The sequence below is a fragment of the Eptesicus fuscus genome, chromosome 2 (genome assembly GCF_027574615.1).
Source record: "Eptesicus fuscus isolate TK198812 chromosome 2, DD_ASM_mEF_20220401, whole genome shotgun sequence".
Lineage (NCBI taxonomy): Eukaryota > Metazoa > Chordata > Mammalia > Chiroptera > Vespertilionidae > Eptesicus > Eptesicus fuscus.
In genome coordinates this window covers 44,851,002-44,867,136 of record NC_072474.1, presented here as the reverse complement: position 1 = coordinate 44,867,136, position 16,135 = coordinate 44,851,002, and the positions used below count along the sequence as shown (strand labels likewise).

The window sequence follows — 16,135 nt, the reverse complement described above, 5'->3', positions numbered from 1 at the left end:
GGGGGATGGGGGGACAATGGGGGATAAGGACACATATGTAATACCTTAATAAAGAAAAAAAAAGAAATTACCTTAATAACTGTTAAACTTTTATGTGAGTTAGACAATAGGCTATTTTGTTCATATTTAGTGTTTCTTGCTGATGGTTCCCAGTCAGGCTGTTTCCTTAACACTCTAACACTTGGGAAGTGAGAACAAGTAGACTCCCCACATAATTATGGGAACCCCGGTTTAATGATCCTCTCATAATCATTATCTCATGGGAGTCTTTTGACTTGACTTCTTGCCAAGCTCACTCAGCTAATATTCTTTCTGCCACCAATTTCTCCACGTAATATTCCTTTGCTTAAATACTTCCCAGTAACGATTTAAATTTCAATATGTAAAAATAGAGCATATTCATTTAGAAGATAATGAGACTAGTAGGGAAAAATCTCTTCATGATCTAAAATGAGTCCAACATTAATCGCAGAGTGAATGCAAACCAGGCTGCTAGATAATTATCAGGTGTTGTGAAGAAGTTAAAGTTACCAACTCCTTATGGTGCTGTCACAACTTTGGCATTAATGGCCACATTCTCCGGGACAGTGCAGAGCAAAAGGGGCACCTACTACCTGATGATATTTATTTCTCTACATGTGAACTTGTACTTCTATTTTTATAAGTTACTAGCTTTCCCGTTGCAGGAAAAAATCCTGCAATAGGATTTCCTGCTGCACTCTACCCCGCCTCCGTTCCTCCCTTGTTCGCCCACCTCACCTTCTCCTCCGGCCGGCCCGCGTTTCCCTTTGCCCCCGGCCCCGCCTCCACCCCGCCCTTCTCCTCCCCCCGGCCCCGCCTCCGCCCCGCCCTTCTCCTCCCCCCAGCCCCGCCTCCGCCCCGCCCTTCTCCTCCCCCCGGCCCCGCCTCCGCCCCGCCCTTCTCCTCCCCCGGCCCCGCCTCCGCCCCGCCCTTCTCCTCCCCCCTGGCCCCGCCTCCGCCCCGCCCTTCCCCCAAGCTTTACTCCCTTCTGCAGCTGTTGGCTTCTTTGGAGGAGGTCTTGATATGCAAATTAGCCGCCATCTTTGTTGGGGCAATTTGCATACCCATCCTGATTGGTTGGTGGGCGTGGCTTGGCTGGTGGGCGTGGCTTAGGTGTAGCGAAGGTGCGGTCAATTTGCATATTTGTCTATTATTAGATTAGATAGGAAAGGAATTATTTTTTTGAGTTATCTTCTTGAGAACAAAATTTTCACCCTGAAAATGCTCACTGTTTTTCCCTTTTTTTCTCCAAGAGGCCCCCACCACCTTAAACTATACACATGGGTGCACGAGCTAAAACAGTCAATTATATTTGCCTCTCAGATGATCCTTCTGAGGGGAGGGAATGGGGGTAAGAAGCCAAATGCCATCTGTTATTAAAAAAAAAAAAAAAGAAAGAAAGGACGTCCTCTCTCCAGAAATAAGTACTAATCTAACTTGAAATTGCGTTTAAAGTGCATGTAGGTACCAGCATTCATTCTTTTAGTGCATGTAAGTACCAGCAAACCATTCTTTGTCACAGTCTCTCCAAGTGTCCAATCCGGAGGCCAACTCTTAACATTCCTTACATATGTTCCTCGTCATGAATTGCGGAAAGCTTTCACGGGGTGGACAAATCGGTTAGCGAGGATGAATATGTGCCACAGAGTATTCGGCCAACGTCAGCTCCAGCTCCCAGGCCACCTGTTTTCTCTGGGATTCTGTCCGTTTTAAATCTTTTATTCAATGCACATAGGAAAAAAGCACTAAGAAGTGGCAATCCTGATTTGCTGCAGTGTTTGTTTTATATCATGGGAAAGTATCCACCCAAACAGATGCTGAAGACAGTATTCTTTTCTTTTCTTTTTAAAAAAATATATTTTTTATTGACTTCAGAGAGGAAGGGAGAGGGAGGGAGAGAGAGAAACATCAATGATGAGAATCATTGATCGCTGCCTCCTGCACACCCCCTATGGGGGATTGAACCCACAACCCAGGCATGGGCCCTTGACCGAAATCAAACCCATGACTCTTCAGTCCCCAGGCCGACACTCTATCCACTGAGCCAAACCGGCTAGGGCAAGACAGTGTTCTGAATAGCATCATTGGTTTAAGCTCCTCTTCTTCTCTCAAAGTGCTAACACATCATGAGAAACGTAAGATTGAGCCACACTTACATTATTGGCAAGTGTTAAGGGGAAAACAGCCGCAGGTCGCATTTGTCCCCTATTCCCAGCATGCGATACTGGGAGCCACAAACTGGAAGTGAGCCAGGGATAAGCAAAAAGCTTAGTGTTGGACTCACACGCACAACATTGAATATAATTTTGGAAAAAAAAAAAAAGGCTGCTGTAAGTCAATTACAAAAACTATTTTACAATTTAAAATGTTAAGCCATGCATCGAATTCCTGGACTTAAATTTGATCTTTAATTCGTGGTCACATTTACAAGCAATATTATGAGGTTGGGTAGAGGTAAAAATTAAATGTTTTTAAAGCATAACAAGAAGTTCTTATTACAAAAAAAAATCTCCATGTAAAGAATAGTTTGTATTAAAACTATAAACACTTTAAGTAGCTATTAATAAAGCAAAGAATGGCAAAATGATGTGTACCCTCATTTCCACAGTCACAACACAGCTATTTTTAAACGCATACCTCACAAGGGGGAAAATGAATGCCTTTCTACTTTAAAGGTGGCAAAGTACACAGAAAAGCAGAGTAAATAACAGCAAAAACAAAACAGCAGGCTTGGATACCAAAGACCTAGTTTTAGGTCAGTCTCCCTAGTCGATAGCTGGTGGCTTCAGGCGATTCTCCTCTCCAGAGTATACTTGCCTCACCTTACAAGAAAGATTCTTTACAGTTCAAAATGTTCTTTGTTCTCAGTCCTCCTTCAGATTCAGAAAAGCAACGGACAGTTCCTGAACCACACATCTATCTGTAAGTGGGTAAGTATATTCTAGAGATAATACTAATACCCCTGTAAATTACATTTACAGTGCTTGCTTCGAGGGGCAGGAGAATATATAGACCGAGGTGGGTATTGGTGAAAATCAAATTGTGGTTTGAGAGCCTACTAAGAACATCTAAAATTTTAATGAATGATTAGCTTTAAATTGTTCTTAAAAACTAAAGAGAAGGAGAAGCCAAAGGAGTGACATTTGATATTGTGGGAAGCCAAGGAAAAACTAATATTTTTGTAAAAAAAAAAAAAAGATTCCCACAAATACAGTACTTTAGAGAGTTAAGTACAACAGATGACCTTTAAAACTTTTTCATGAGAGCTTATTGACTGAACTATTTATATTAAATTCACATGGATTACATTTTTCTCATTACATATTATTCTTTTGTTCTACCACTCTCTTAAGATTATTCAGTGCTTCTTGTAATATTTCTAATCTCAAAATCAAATATGTTACTTTACCTTCAAAGTTGGAAGGTCAAGTTTCAAACAAATTATCATCAATAATTACATCAAAACCCACATAAGAGGCCACTCTGGAACAAGAATTTTTGTTTTTGAGCCCTGAGCTTATTTCTATTTTTAAGTATTTCATGTTTATTTTTAAAATTAAAAAATAGGCAGAGGACCTGAACAGATATTTCTCCAAATAGGACATACAGACATATGAAAAGATACTCAATATCACTAAAAAAAAAAAAAAGCAAATTAAAACTACAAGATATTATCTCACATTTGTCAGAATGGCTATCTATAATAATAAAAGCGTAATACGCTAATTAGACCAGACAGCCGAAAGACCTTCCAAACGTCCTTCCGGACAAAGCTGGGGCTGTGAGGGCCAAGGCAGCGGCAGCCACCACGGCTGCGAGGGCCGAGCCCCTTGCACAAATTTCATGCATCGGGCCTCTACTCATTAGCGAATCTCAACAAACAAGTGGTGGTAAGGAGGTGGAAAAAGAAAGCCCTTGTGCACTGTTGGTGGCTATGTACATTGGTGCAGCCACTGTGGAACAGTGTGGAGAGATTCCTCAAAAAGTTAAAAATGGACTGCCTTCTGATCCAGCTATTCCACTTCTGGGTATTTATGTGAAGAAAACAAAAACACTAACTCAAAGAGATACATGCACCCCTATGTTTATTGCATCACTAGAGTCCCGGTGCATGAAAAGTCATGCACTGGAGGGGGGTCCCTCAGCTTGGCCTGCCCCCTCTCACAGTCCAGGAGCCCTCAGGGGCGGGAGGCGACCCAGCAATCAGGGGAAGGCGACGCCCCCCATTACACCTCTACTGCTGCCACTGCCGGCAGCACAAGCCTTGGCCAGCCCTGGTTACCTGAGCTTCGGGTGGCCCTGGGCGGCTGGGCACCTGCCATCTGAGGCTTGCCTGTGCCTCGGGCCAGCCCTTAGCGGCTGGGTACCTGCCATCTGAGGCTTGCCTTGCCTCAGGGCAGCCCTGGGCGGCTGGGCACCTGCCATCTGAGGCTTGCCTGTGCCTCGGGCCAGCCCTGGGTGGCTGGGGGCTGAGGGGACTGGGGGACTCCAGAGGCAGGTGTGCGGAGTGGCCAGATGCGCCTGAAGGCGGGCCCGGCCGTGCAGGACGCCTGCCGCCCTGGTGGGGCAGAGGGGACTGGGTGCTGCCATCTTGTGGCTGTGGGTGCTGCCATCTTTGAGGGCGTGGCAGTCAATTAGCATATTCCCTCCTTATTGGCTGTGGGTGCCGCCATCTTTGTGAGGGCATGATTGTCAATTAGAATATTCCCTCTTTATTAGATAGGATTATTAACAATCAAGATATAGAAGCAATCTAAGTGTTGTTGATCACTGAAATGATAAAGATGTGGAATATATATAATGAAAGATTATTTAGCAATAAAAATGACATTTTGTCATTTGCGACAACATGGTTGGACCTAGAGGGTATTATGCTAAATGAAATAAGTCAGAGAAAGACAAATACCATATGTAAAATACCATATTTCTCCAATATGTGAAATGTGAAAAAACAAAATAAATGATTAAGCAAAATGAAACAGAAACAAACCCATAGATACTGAGAATGAGCTGATGTTTGCCAAAGAGTGGGTTGGGGAGATGGAATAAAATTTTTAAAAAGTAAAAATAAATCAGTACTAAGTGAGCATTACATAATATTGGTAGAATATCATATGCGAAGCTTTGTACTCTAAGACTACTATTTCCTTTAGAGCTCAACAGTGTAGCTTTCATTTCATTCTCTATATTTTAAAAATCCTTAAGTATAAAGATTCACTGCAATATGAACTCTGTTTAAAAACTACAAAACAGCTCAATGTGACATGCATTTTTTCACACAGAAATCCATTATCTAAATACACAGCTGTCACTGTTTTCATGGAATATACTTCCTAAATATAGGACAATTATTAATCACATGATGGTGCTCATACTGTGCAAATGCATGGAAAAGGAAAATGAGACCAACATACATAAAAAATAATTTTGACCTTTGAGCCCTGAGCTTATTTTCATTCTTAAGTATTTCATGTTTATTTTTGTCTCATACTCCACAAAAAAGCAGTGTAAACATGTGATGATCAGTCTTAGTATTTTCACAATTAGGTATTGTTTTTATATAAGTGAAACTTGTTTTCCTGGGGCATCAGAAGATTCCTGTGTGAGAACTCTTAAAATGCCTTAAAAACTAATAAAAATAAAGTCCTTTCCAGAGAATCTTCCTTTCTGGATATTATTTATTCACTTGCAGGGGGCAGGGAATGGGTAACACTAATCATTGTTTCAGAAAACAAAAATATTCTAGGTATATGGAATGCATAAAAAATGAAGTATCTGTTTTTTTTCACTAGGCAAATGTTTATTCATTTGGGGATTCCATAGCAAAGTAGATAATAAAATAATTTAGAAAGGATTTTAAGAAAAATCTCAATGATGAGTAGAATTTTAGGAGGCAAGAATCCTACAACTTAGAAAAAAAAAGAAATTACTTAATTTTTACATGGAGATTTACGAGGAGTTCTCTGAGTACACATTAAAAAAAAAATTAAAAACACAAGTATTTAGATTAGATATTAAATACCCTCTTTCAGAGATCCCTGAAAGGAATAGATTCCTTTATTACAAAGATCTTGCATGGGCTTTTGGAACAGAGCAGAGCACAACAGAACCGCAGATTCAGAAGGCCTGTGAAATGGACTGCCTTCCCTCTAACCTCTCTAAACTTTATAAGTAAAATAGAAGGAATATCTGTCTTCCTCAAAGGATGTTTTAACAAACATGAATCGTTCATGTATAAAACATTAATATGAAATTTTCATGACAGTCACTGAGGTCAGTGAGTTCATAACCCAGTAGTAGACACTGAACCTTCTCATATAAGCCAGAATGACCTAAATACTGTCATAGTGCTAAAAATCAATCGTGCTTTCTCTCATACAGGAGACACCGGTTGATTTCAACATGAAAGACTGGGGAAAGTTTCTCAGAAAAGGCAGCATCTGAGAGGGCTTTTGAGGATGAGAAAGAGCTCCAGAGGCAAATATGTAAAGGGCAACAGGTAATGTTGGAGTTCTATCCCACTTCTGTCTATATCACTCACTGGAAGCTCCCAGGGATCTCCTGGACACAAAGGGTCCTGGGCTGGTGTCCTTTCCGTGTTGCTGTTGGTTCAGGCAGGAAGGAACAGTGAAGTCTGCTTGCCGATTCACCGTGAGCCGATATTTTTGTCTACCTGTGGATGAAGTCCTCCTGAGTCAGAGATTCTGGTCTGAACCCCAGTATTCACATTCTATGCCCCAAGTGCAAATAAAGCTTGCTTTAGGACGGTAATCCCTGATCTTGCCAGCTGCCAATTTCTGGTCGAGGACCACAGATGCACATCTGCCACCAGTTTTAGCTGCTCTAATTGGATAAGACTCATTTCGCACTCTTTCCTGACTCTTAAAACTGTACTGGTTTTATCATTTTATCCAGTTTAAAAATTTAGAGTATTAGCTTTAAAAATTATCTTTTTTTTTCCCCCATTTTTAACAGAGACCAAGAAGCAGTAAGATAATACAGATATTCCTACAGGCAATCCTGTCTAAATTGCTACTTAAGAAAATTAGTATATTTCACCCCTTGATTCTGTTAACTCAGTATAAACATTAACAAGGTTTTTTTTTACTCCAAATGTGGGCTAATATCTTTAAACGTGGCTTTAGTATTCAGAATCCAAATTTTGCACTAAAACTGAGGACGTCATATAAATTAACAAAAACATTGATTCACTAGAAAAATAGGCAAATAAATAGAACACTCATAAACAATATAATAGGAAAAATTTAAACCTATTAATCATAATAGTGACAATAAAATATCCTACCCTAGAAATCTCATATATTGCTGGTGACAGTATAACTTGGAATAACCCTTATGAAAATCTTTTTGGTCATAAAATGTTCTTATTCTTTGACTCCACCTTTGGGAATTTATACTAAGAAAATGATCTCAAAGGCAAAACATCAACTTTATAGATTATTGGAGAAACCTCATAAGTAATCTCTGTTTCCATCCTGGACCTACCGGGTCCTCCATCCCCCACCCCCAGCACAATCCATTTTCAACGCAGCAGCTGGAGTGACCTGCGTTTTTCTGCTCAGGACCCTCAGATGGCTCATGTTCTCAGGGTAAAAGGCCAAGTCCTTCTGTTGGCCTGCAAGGCCCAGCGTGATCTCTCTGCCCGGTCTGGGATCCCATCTGTCACTCACCCCCACTTCTTCGCCTCCAGCCACGAGACTTTCTTACTGTTCCTCTAACAAGTGGGTCACACTTGGCCTCAGGGCCTTTGTTCGTGGAGTTTCCCCTGCCTCGGTTCTCTCCTGCAGACCCACGTGGGCCCACTCCCGCTTCTCTTCGACCTTTGCTCGGCTATCATCTTGTCAATGAGGCCTGTTCTGACCTACTCAATTCAAAATTTCAATTCATACTCTTACCCCTGAACACAAGCTGAACTGCTGGTCCCCCTTACCCTGTTCCCTCTCTTCCACATCCCACATAAATTAATGTCTGAGATCTGTTGTCCCCGCACAAAATGCAAGGTCCACACCAGCACGGATTTTTGTTTTGCAGTGATGTATTCTAAAAACTCCGAACAGTACCCGGTACATACAGCAGGACCTCAAGTAATGTCTTGTTCAGTGTTGTTTTGTTATAATGTTGATGAAATGCAGCAGGAACTCTTGTTTATATCAATTAGCTAGGGTTTCCTTATACATGGTTTCACTTGAAGTTGCAGAACCTATTGATGATGTTAGTGAGGACTTAGTGTATGTGCAGTCAATATTTGTTGAATAAATACATTTTAAAATAGCATTAATGAGAAAGCATGTCTAAACAAAGAGTTTTGTTATAATGTTGTTTTGTAAACTGATCCAATCAAATCCCCCTAATATTTCTGTGATTCAGCCCTTTTCAACCATGCACTTAAAAAGGGGGAAAGAACCCTGTCTTGTGTATTCTGAAGAGAGAAGAGACACACCCCCAGCGTGCACCAGGATTCAGGACATGACTGACAGATGCACAGTTGCACCCGATACGAAGAGGCTCATCAGACATGGCTTCTCTCTTCCAACCTTCAAAAGACTAATATGCCACAAGCCACAGGCCCACTTACCTATCCTTTGGTAATTCAGCTTGTTTACAACGATTGAAATAAGTTGTTCCCCATTTTCTGTAAGTTATATTTTCACAATTAAAAAGTCAATATATCAATAAAATTAAAAGCAATACATTCTCTCCTTAACATTCTCTGATGTCTTTCAGAGATTCACACATTCCCCAAAGACATTTCAAGGGGACATTGCTATTTCATTTGGGCTAATCACACCCTCTGTACCCATTTACTTTTCTGTACAACAGGCCTGTTCTGAGCTGTGCCTACATCAAAATGAGCCGTATGAGGAAAGCATAAGGAAGTGGAAAGACCAATGGATTTAGAGTCAGAGAGTAATGAGTTATAATTCTGATTCTCATACTAACTAGCTATGTGACCTTGGGCAAATTATAGATTTTCTGAGCCTCAATATGAAGTAGACAATGTCTACCTTATACAGTATGTGCACATAGGACATCTACAACTGTGCCTCATATAGAACAGCTGCTCAAGAAATTGTAATTATTATAATAGTGCTCTGTAAGCCACAAAGCATATTGTATAAATGTCATGTATTAATGATACTAATAGAACAAAAAGGGAAGAAAAAATATATGAAGTTCCGGATTGGAGGCATGGCGGTGGCAAATTCAAGCCCTTCAACTGTGGTGTTCATTGATGTTAGCATCGGAGGCCAGAATGTTAGCTGTATGGAGATCAGGCTCTTTGCAGACCTTGTGACTAAGGCAGCTGAGAACCTTAGGCAGTTCTGCCCTGGAGAATTCAGGAAAGATAGGGTTCCTATAGGATACAAAGTGGCATTTCCACAGGGTCATAAAGGATGTCATGACTCAGAGTGGCGATTTTGTTAATGGAGACGGTACTGGAGTCATCAGTATCTACCGGGGGCCATGTGCAGATTGAAATTTTAAATTTAGACACTCAGCTCCAGGCCTGCTTCCCATGGCCAACAGTGGCCCTACACAAATGACTGCCAGGCCTTCATCACCTGCTCTAAGGGTGCCTGGCTGGATGGGAAGCATGCAGTGTTTGGAAAATCACTGACAGACTCCTAGTGATGAGAAAGACTGCGGCCCCCACAATGAGCCCAGGCTGCCTGTGGTGACCAGTGTGGGGAGATGAAGTCCAGAGCGAGACTGACTCACACCTTGACCCCTCTGCCTTTGCAGGCCTGCCCTTGCTCTGAGTGGTGCCCTCAAGTAAGATCATCTGGATTGGCGCCCGTGTTTGCTTCCCGGCCTGTTGTTGCCCTGTTTGATCAAGAGATCTTGGAAGTATCACAGATTCAGAACCCAAGATTTCCCATGTTTTAAACTGTAAATAATGTGTGTTTTCTGGGAAAACAAACCAGACAAACATGTGACCAGAATCGGCACGAGAAGCACAGCACTGGGAGCGCGAACACAAGGCGTGTGGAGGAGTGAGTAGCAGGCGTGGCGGGAGGATGGGACTCCTGAGGAAATCGGAGTCTGTTTTCTTCTCAGTATGAAAAGCCATGGAAGACATTTTGAGAAAAATATAACAAGGCAAGACCTACGCTTTAAGACAACTGTTTAGAAATGTGGAAGATGGCATGCAGGGAGAAAAGCCAGAGGCAGGACTTAGGAGGAAAGAGGGTATGAAACTGAACTAGAGCAACTGGGGAATAGGAGGAGGGTACTGAAGAGAGGCTGTGGTAACAGTCCCCGTGAAATAAGGGGGACAGTAAGCAAAGAATGGGGGTGAAAGAACGAAGATGACAAAGAAACAATCAGATTTAAATGATCTTTATGAGTGAAGATAGAAGAGAGGTTCAATATGGTATCAAGAGTTTGAGTGGGGGGACTAAAAGAATGTTAACCTCATTGTTCAAGAACAAAGGAATTAATAGGAGGTCAGTTTTGGACCCGAGGGGTCTAAGGCATTTGAAGAGATGTCCCATAGGCCAGTGGTCGGCAAACTCATTAGTCAACAGAGCCAAATATCAACAGTACAACGATTGAAATTTCTTTTGAGAGCCGAAAACCGACTTCTGCACATGGGCCACGAAGTTTCAATCGCACTGTACGTGCATGCCCGCACGTGGTATTTTGTGGAAGAGCCACACTCAAGGGGCCAAAGAGCCGCATGTGGCTCGTAAGTCGCGGTTTGCCGACCACTGCCATAGGCAGACCCCAGGAGAGAGAGATGGGCTTCTTATGTATAGCTGGGAGTCATCACCATAGAGATGAGAACTGAAACTAAGGAAACTGGATGAGACTCAAAGACTTTCGGACCTCTGAAACAAAAAATTATAGTTAAGAGCCTTAATATGTAAACACTTTTACACAGAACTAATAAGTGGACAGAGGTTGGCTAATGAAGTCTCTGCCAGCAAGGGACTTGAAAAGGGATAATAAGGTATGAAAATGAAAACAATAATATCTACAGAAATCTTATTAATGTACTAAATTTATAATTGTTACATTAACCTATAGAAATAAGCCCAATAAAATCTTTGGGCACAGAAATGTGAACTGGCCAAACTCAGTGCTTCTAAATTTCTGCTACAAATTAAATGAAATCTTTATCATATCAATAAATATCTGGAGGAGACTAATTCAAAACCAGTGTTTATTTACATAGTGCATGTCCCAGAAAGTTTGGGGGGAAAAAGAGTTTCAACAGAAAGTTAGCAAATTCTCATCGATCTGCCTATCTCCAGCACTTGAGGGAGACAGTCTGGAAGTCCTCAGAGACTGGGATCTTGATGGCAGAACTTCAGATGTTCCCATCACTTGCCAAGGAAGTGCCACACTTGCTCTGTGTTTAAAATGGGGGAGGAAGGGTGTTAGGGAAGGGGTTCAAGGGAGGGAGGAAGGAAGGAAGAATAAGACAAATTTAATTTAGACCTTTAGGAAGTGTTCAGGCAGGTAAAAACAATCCAGAATCTTAGCATGGCCTAGTATGTATGGCTCAGTGGTTGAGCATCGACCTATGAATCAGGAGGTCATGGTTCCATTCCCTGGTGAGGGCACACGCCCAGGTTTCGGGCTCAAACCCCAGTGGGGTGTGTGCAGGAGGCAGACGATCAATGATTCTCTCTCATCATTGATGTTTTATCTCTCTCTTACTCTCCCTTCCTCTGTGAAATCAATACAAAATATTAAAAAAAAATATTCTAGAGCCTTCCCACTTTATTTCCCACTTCTCCCTGGGTCATTTTAGTCTCTATCGAATACTACAGAAGTTAGTACCCTAGCTGCAGCATGCAAGTTCTAGAAAAACCTTGAACTGTAAAATTTGACTGCCTGTCAAATATCCAAAATGGGGTAGTATTACAAAGAAACAATGGGTTGTTCCCCACATAAGGAATGGAGCTTGCTTCCCCATGAAACCAGCTCTATGGTTCTGCTCCTTCCTCAACATCCTACAACTGGACTCACAGTAAATAGTGCTCATTCTTTTCTCCAAATCTGCAAGCTCAGTATTCTTCTACTGTTTCATATTAAAGCAACAGCCAAAGGTCTGCCCAAATATTGAAAGACAAATTATATGTGCATATGCTTGTATTCTGAAATTTTTACCACGGAATATTTTTACTTGTTTCTCAAAACAGCTTCAAATGGTAGTAAAAATATGGCATTTTTAATCATGCTACAAATTTTCAATTTTAAGATCTTCAGTTAAAATAAAGTGATGAAAGATAAAGAAAATATCCCAAATCAGATATTTTGAGTCTTTTTAAGCTTATTAGAACTAGCTGGAATCTCTCTATTTCACTAAAAAAGTCACCACATAATCAACCATTTTCTAATCTAAAAGTAATGAATGTACTCTTTCTCATTTTCTGAAATTAAGAAATAAACTATTTCATGTGAAAATTTTAATGACTATTTTGAAAAGTATTTTACTTAGTTTACATAACTTTTTAAAAATTGTACCTTTATTGTTGAAATATTACAGATGTCCCCCTTTTTCCCCGATTGATGCCTTCTAGCTAGCCCCTGCTCCCCCTCACCGCCCACCCCAGGCCTTCACCACCCTACTGTCTGTGTCCATGGGTTTTGCATATATCCATACAAGCTCTTTGACTGATCTCTTCTCACCCCCCACCTCCCGCACCACCCCCCTCCCGGCCCCCGCCCCCCGTCTGAGATTAGACATTCTGTTCCATGGTTCTATGTCTCTGGATCTATTTTACTCATCAGTATACTTTGTTCTCTAGATTCCACATATGAGTGAGATCATATGATACTTGTCTTTCTCTGAGACTGGCTTATTTCGCTTAGCATAATACTCTCCAGTTTATATAACTTTTAAATTAATTTATTTTATTTTTTTTTGGCTTCCACTTACTAAAAATGAATAAATTTATACCTCTAGCTCCTTAAGAACCCAAATGTACCATACCTTCTTCATTACTTTCTTTACTTATTGAAGATGATACCTGAAAGATAAGAACAGAGTTTCCATTACAATGAATTTTTAGATGTAGAAACTGTATCCAAAAGTTTTTCTCATAAATTTATAGAACCAAGTTCACACATAATAGTTCTCTAACCTGAAAAAAAAAATTCCTTTTGCCTTTATTATCACTGTTCACTCATTCAGATAAACAAACCATACAGAGTTAAATAGAAAAAGCATGCTTGAAAATATCTTTTCTCATTAGCCCCTGGGAACTACTGGGAATGAGGAGAGAGGTTTTCTTTCAGCTGCTTCTTTGGCTGAGGTCCTGAGAACAAAAATCAAACTCACACATTCATAAGTATGCGCATGCGGTGCGTGTACACATACAGAGACACATATACAAACTATATAATTTATGTAGCTGCTTTCTAGAACTTTTAAGATGATTTTTGTTTATTTTGATGACTGGGCCAAGATTCTTAGGGCAGATGTAATACAACCTGTGGTGGACAAATTTAAAAGAAAGGTTTTCTTGAGATTTAAATTTTTTTCTGACAAAGAATACATTTTCAAAAGTTTTTGTAAAAAACACTTTATTGGAAGATCCATTTTCCATAGGTAGACATGCACACAGCCCAAGAGTACTTACAATAAACATCTATGTAATCACTGCCGAGCTCAAAGAGTGGATCGTGACGGGCTCTTCCCCAATCGGAACCTCATCTCCCCAACAATAACCTGACTTTGAAACACACTTTTCATATTTCAAATTCAACAATCAACTTCTAATTCTCTGAATTTGCTCACCCTCAAGAGGAAAGACCTAACTTTGGCATTTGAGGTCTTGGGCAAAGGTAGAAATCAAAGACCATACGCCATACATCTGAACAGTTAAAAGTTATAAACCAAGCTAACAGAAGGATGGCTAAAATAGAAAGTATGTTTCATCCCAGTATCTTGTAAAGATGCCTTTGTAACCACTTGGGAGCTCTCCTTTAGCGTCTGGATGCCTCAGAGACTGCCTGAGGATGGCAGCGTGAGAAGAGGCACACGGCCCTCACCCTGCCCCGTGTCTCCTCCCACCCCAGGCTCCATTCTACATTGGAGGCCTCACCTGCACAAAAGTGGAAATTCCAGCCCACACATCTATGCAACCCCTACCAACCCCACCCCGACCCCTGCAGAAGTAACAGTGAGCACACAGTCCACAGAGCAATGAGTGTGAATTTGGGCAGATGCCCACACAGACCCTGAAAATGGGCCTGCAGCTGTCTGGGCAAAGAATTCTAGGGTCTTGAGTAGCCAGTAGGTTGTCTAGAATGGGGGGCTTGGGCTGCCAGTGAAGGCACAACTTTGGTCCCTTGGTCTTGCCCTGTGGGGAGGGACAGGATTGGATGAGGGCCAAAGCAGTATCCTCTGGGTCTAAGGGCAATACTGAATAAGAACAACTCAGCAGGAAAAACAGTTAAATTTCAGCAATATTAAAACCTTCCCTATCATAGTGAATGTGTCACCCTGGAGTGAGATTAACATTTAAATTGGTGAACTCAGGGTAAAGCGGATTGCCCTCCACTGGAGGGGTGGGTCTCACCCAATCAGTTGAGGGCCCAAATAGAACAAAAAGAGCAATTTCCCTAAGCAAGAGAAAATTCTCCAGCAAAACATCTTTGGACTTTATCTGTACCATTGGGTTTTTGGCCTGCCAGCCCACCCTGCAGTTTTTTGACTTCCCAAGCCTCTGCTATCTTTATCTCATCTCTTCTCTCTCTCTCTCTCTCTCTCTCTCTCTCTCTCTCTCTCTCTCTCTCTCTCTCTCTCCACACACACACACACACACACACACACACACACACACATGCTACTGACTGGTTCTCTGGAGAACCCTAACTAATACATAGCCCTCCCCAAAATCATAATTGGTTAAAGTTATTTTTCCTTCAACTCTATTTAAAAACAACCCTAATCAAATATGCTTTGTTTTTTCTGTCATAGAAAAGGATGATGTAACAATGTAAATAAAGACCTCTGTACAAATTTTATATAAAATAAAAAGTACTTGACATTTTCCAAGTACTTCAAAAAAAAACAAGAAAAATTCTATTCAGTTTCCTATCATGGCGAAAATGCTTAACCATGGCTGGTTTTGAGGGTGGTAGAACTGAAATGAATCTGGGTGTGAGAGGAACTCTACAACATGAAATTATACTCACTGAGATTAAGCCTTTAGGATGCAATGACTCTGATTTTCTAAACAGAATATAAACAGAGTAACTTGATTGTTCTTTGAAATTGTTATGCTCTACAAACTGTGTAGGACACATATTAAAAAGATTGTTAAAAAGTTAGCTGGTTAGATTTCCTGTTTAAAATCAGCAGCTGCTTCTTGCTGGAGCTGCAAACATTTCAGAGGAAGAAAATGTATGGCATATAAGACAGAATAACTGAGCAGCTTCTCATTAACCTACAGAGTGTTACAGAAAAGAAATGAACAAACTACTCTACCTAAGACAGTTACCATTAAACGTTATTTAAAAATAATTTCCAGATTATTTTAATTTTTTCATTCTGAAAATGTATTTCTTGGTTGATAGAATATATTCAGAATATACAAAGCCTTATATAAAAGAAAACAAACATCATAGGTAAGTCTAACACTCAGAGGTAGTAAACTATTAAAGTTTGAAGGTAATTTATTTTTTATACATTTTTCCATATTAGCATATGCCAAAAGAGAGACCAGGATTTATATTTAAAAATACCAACATGAGATCATGATAAACATTAGCTATTTAACTACCAATGACTTCCAGACTTTTAAAGTAACAAGGTTGACACTTGCTTGTAGAAACTGGAAGAACAAAGAAATGCAGAGCGGCATCTAAAAGTGCCCCAAGCCCAACCCTCACCCTCAGGACCACCACTACTATATTTTCCCTGTAAGAAACAAAGCCAGGAATTCCAGTTACTTCTGTTTCTCAGTAGGTAAAGAATGTGGGCACCCTCTCCTCATCTAAGAGAAATTCTCCATAAAATAGTCAGTGTTATTTTATACCCCCATTCTAAAAATGCTATCTCCTCCTCTTTTCCCACTCTAAAAAATACTTATCACAAATATTCCTATCTTTTATTTCTTTAAAACAAATCTAG

General features: G+C 40.6%; 1 protein-coding gene and 1 pseudogene across 6 annotated transcripts in view; one reads left to right on the top strand and one right to left on the bottom strand.

Moving 5' to 3' along the window:
- The first annotated feature begins 9,222 nt into the window (after positions 1-9,222).
- On the top strand, positions 9,223-9,739 carry LOC129150442 (peptidyl-prolyl cis-trans isomerase H-like; annotated as a pseudogene).
- A 1,456-nt stretch (positions 9,740-11,195) lies between these two features.
- PPA2 (inorganic pyrophosphatase 2) overlaps positions 11,196-16,135 on the bottom strand; it is a 77,364-nt gene continuing 72,424 nt past the window's right edge. For 4 of the 6 annotated variants that reach the window (XM_054726850.1, XM_054726867.1, XM_054726861.1 and 1 more), the window contains 2 exons: positions 12,989-13,025; positions 11,196-11,398 (listed from right to left, as the gene is read on the bottom strand). In XM_054726850.1, the coding sequence (XP_054582825.1) occupies positions 11,370-11,398; positions 12,989-13,025 (66 nt within the window). In that variant the 3' untranslated portion in view covers positions 11,196-11,369. Of the gene's footprint in view, positions 11,399-12,988; positions 13,026-15,198; positions 15,236-16,135 lie in introns of those variants that run through there. The other 2 variants (XM_054726858.1, XM_054726856.1) reach the window with 2 other exon arrangements.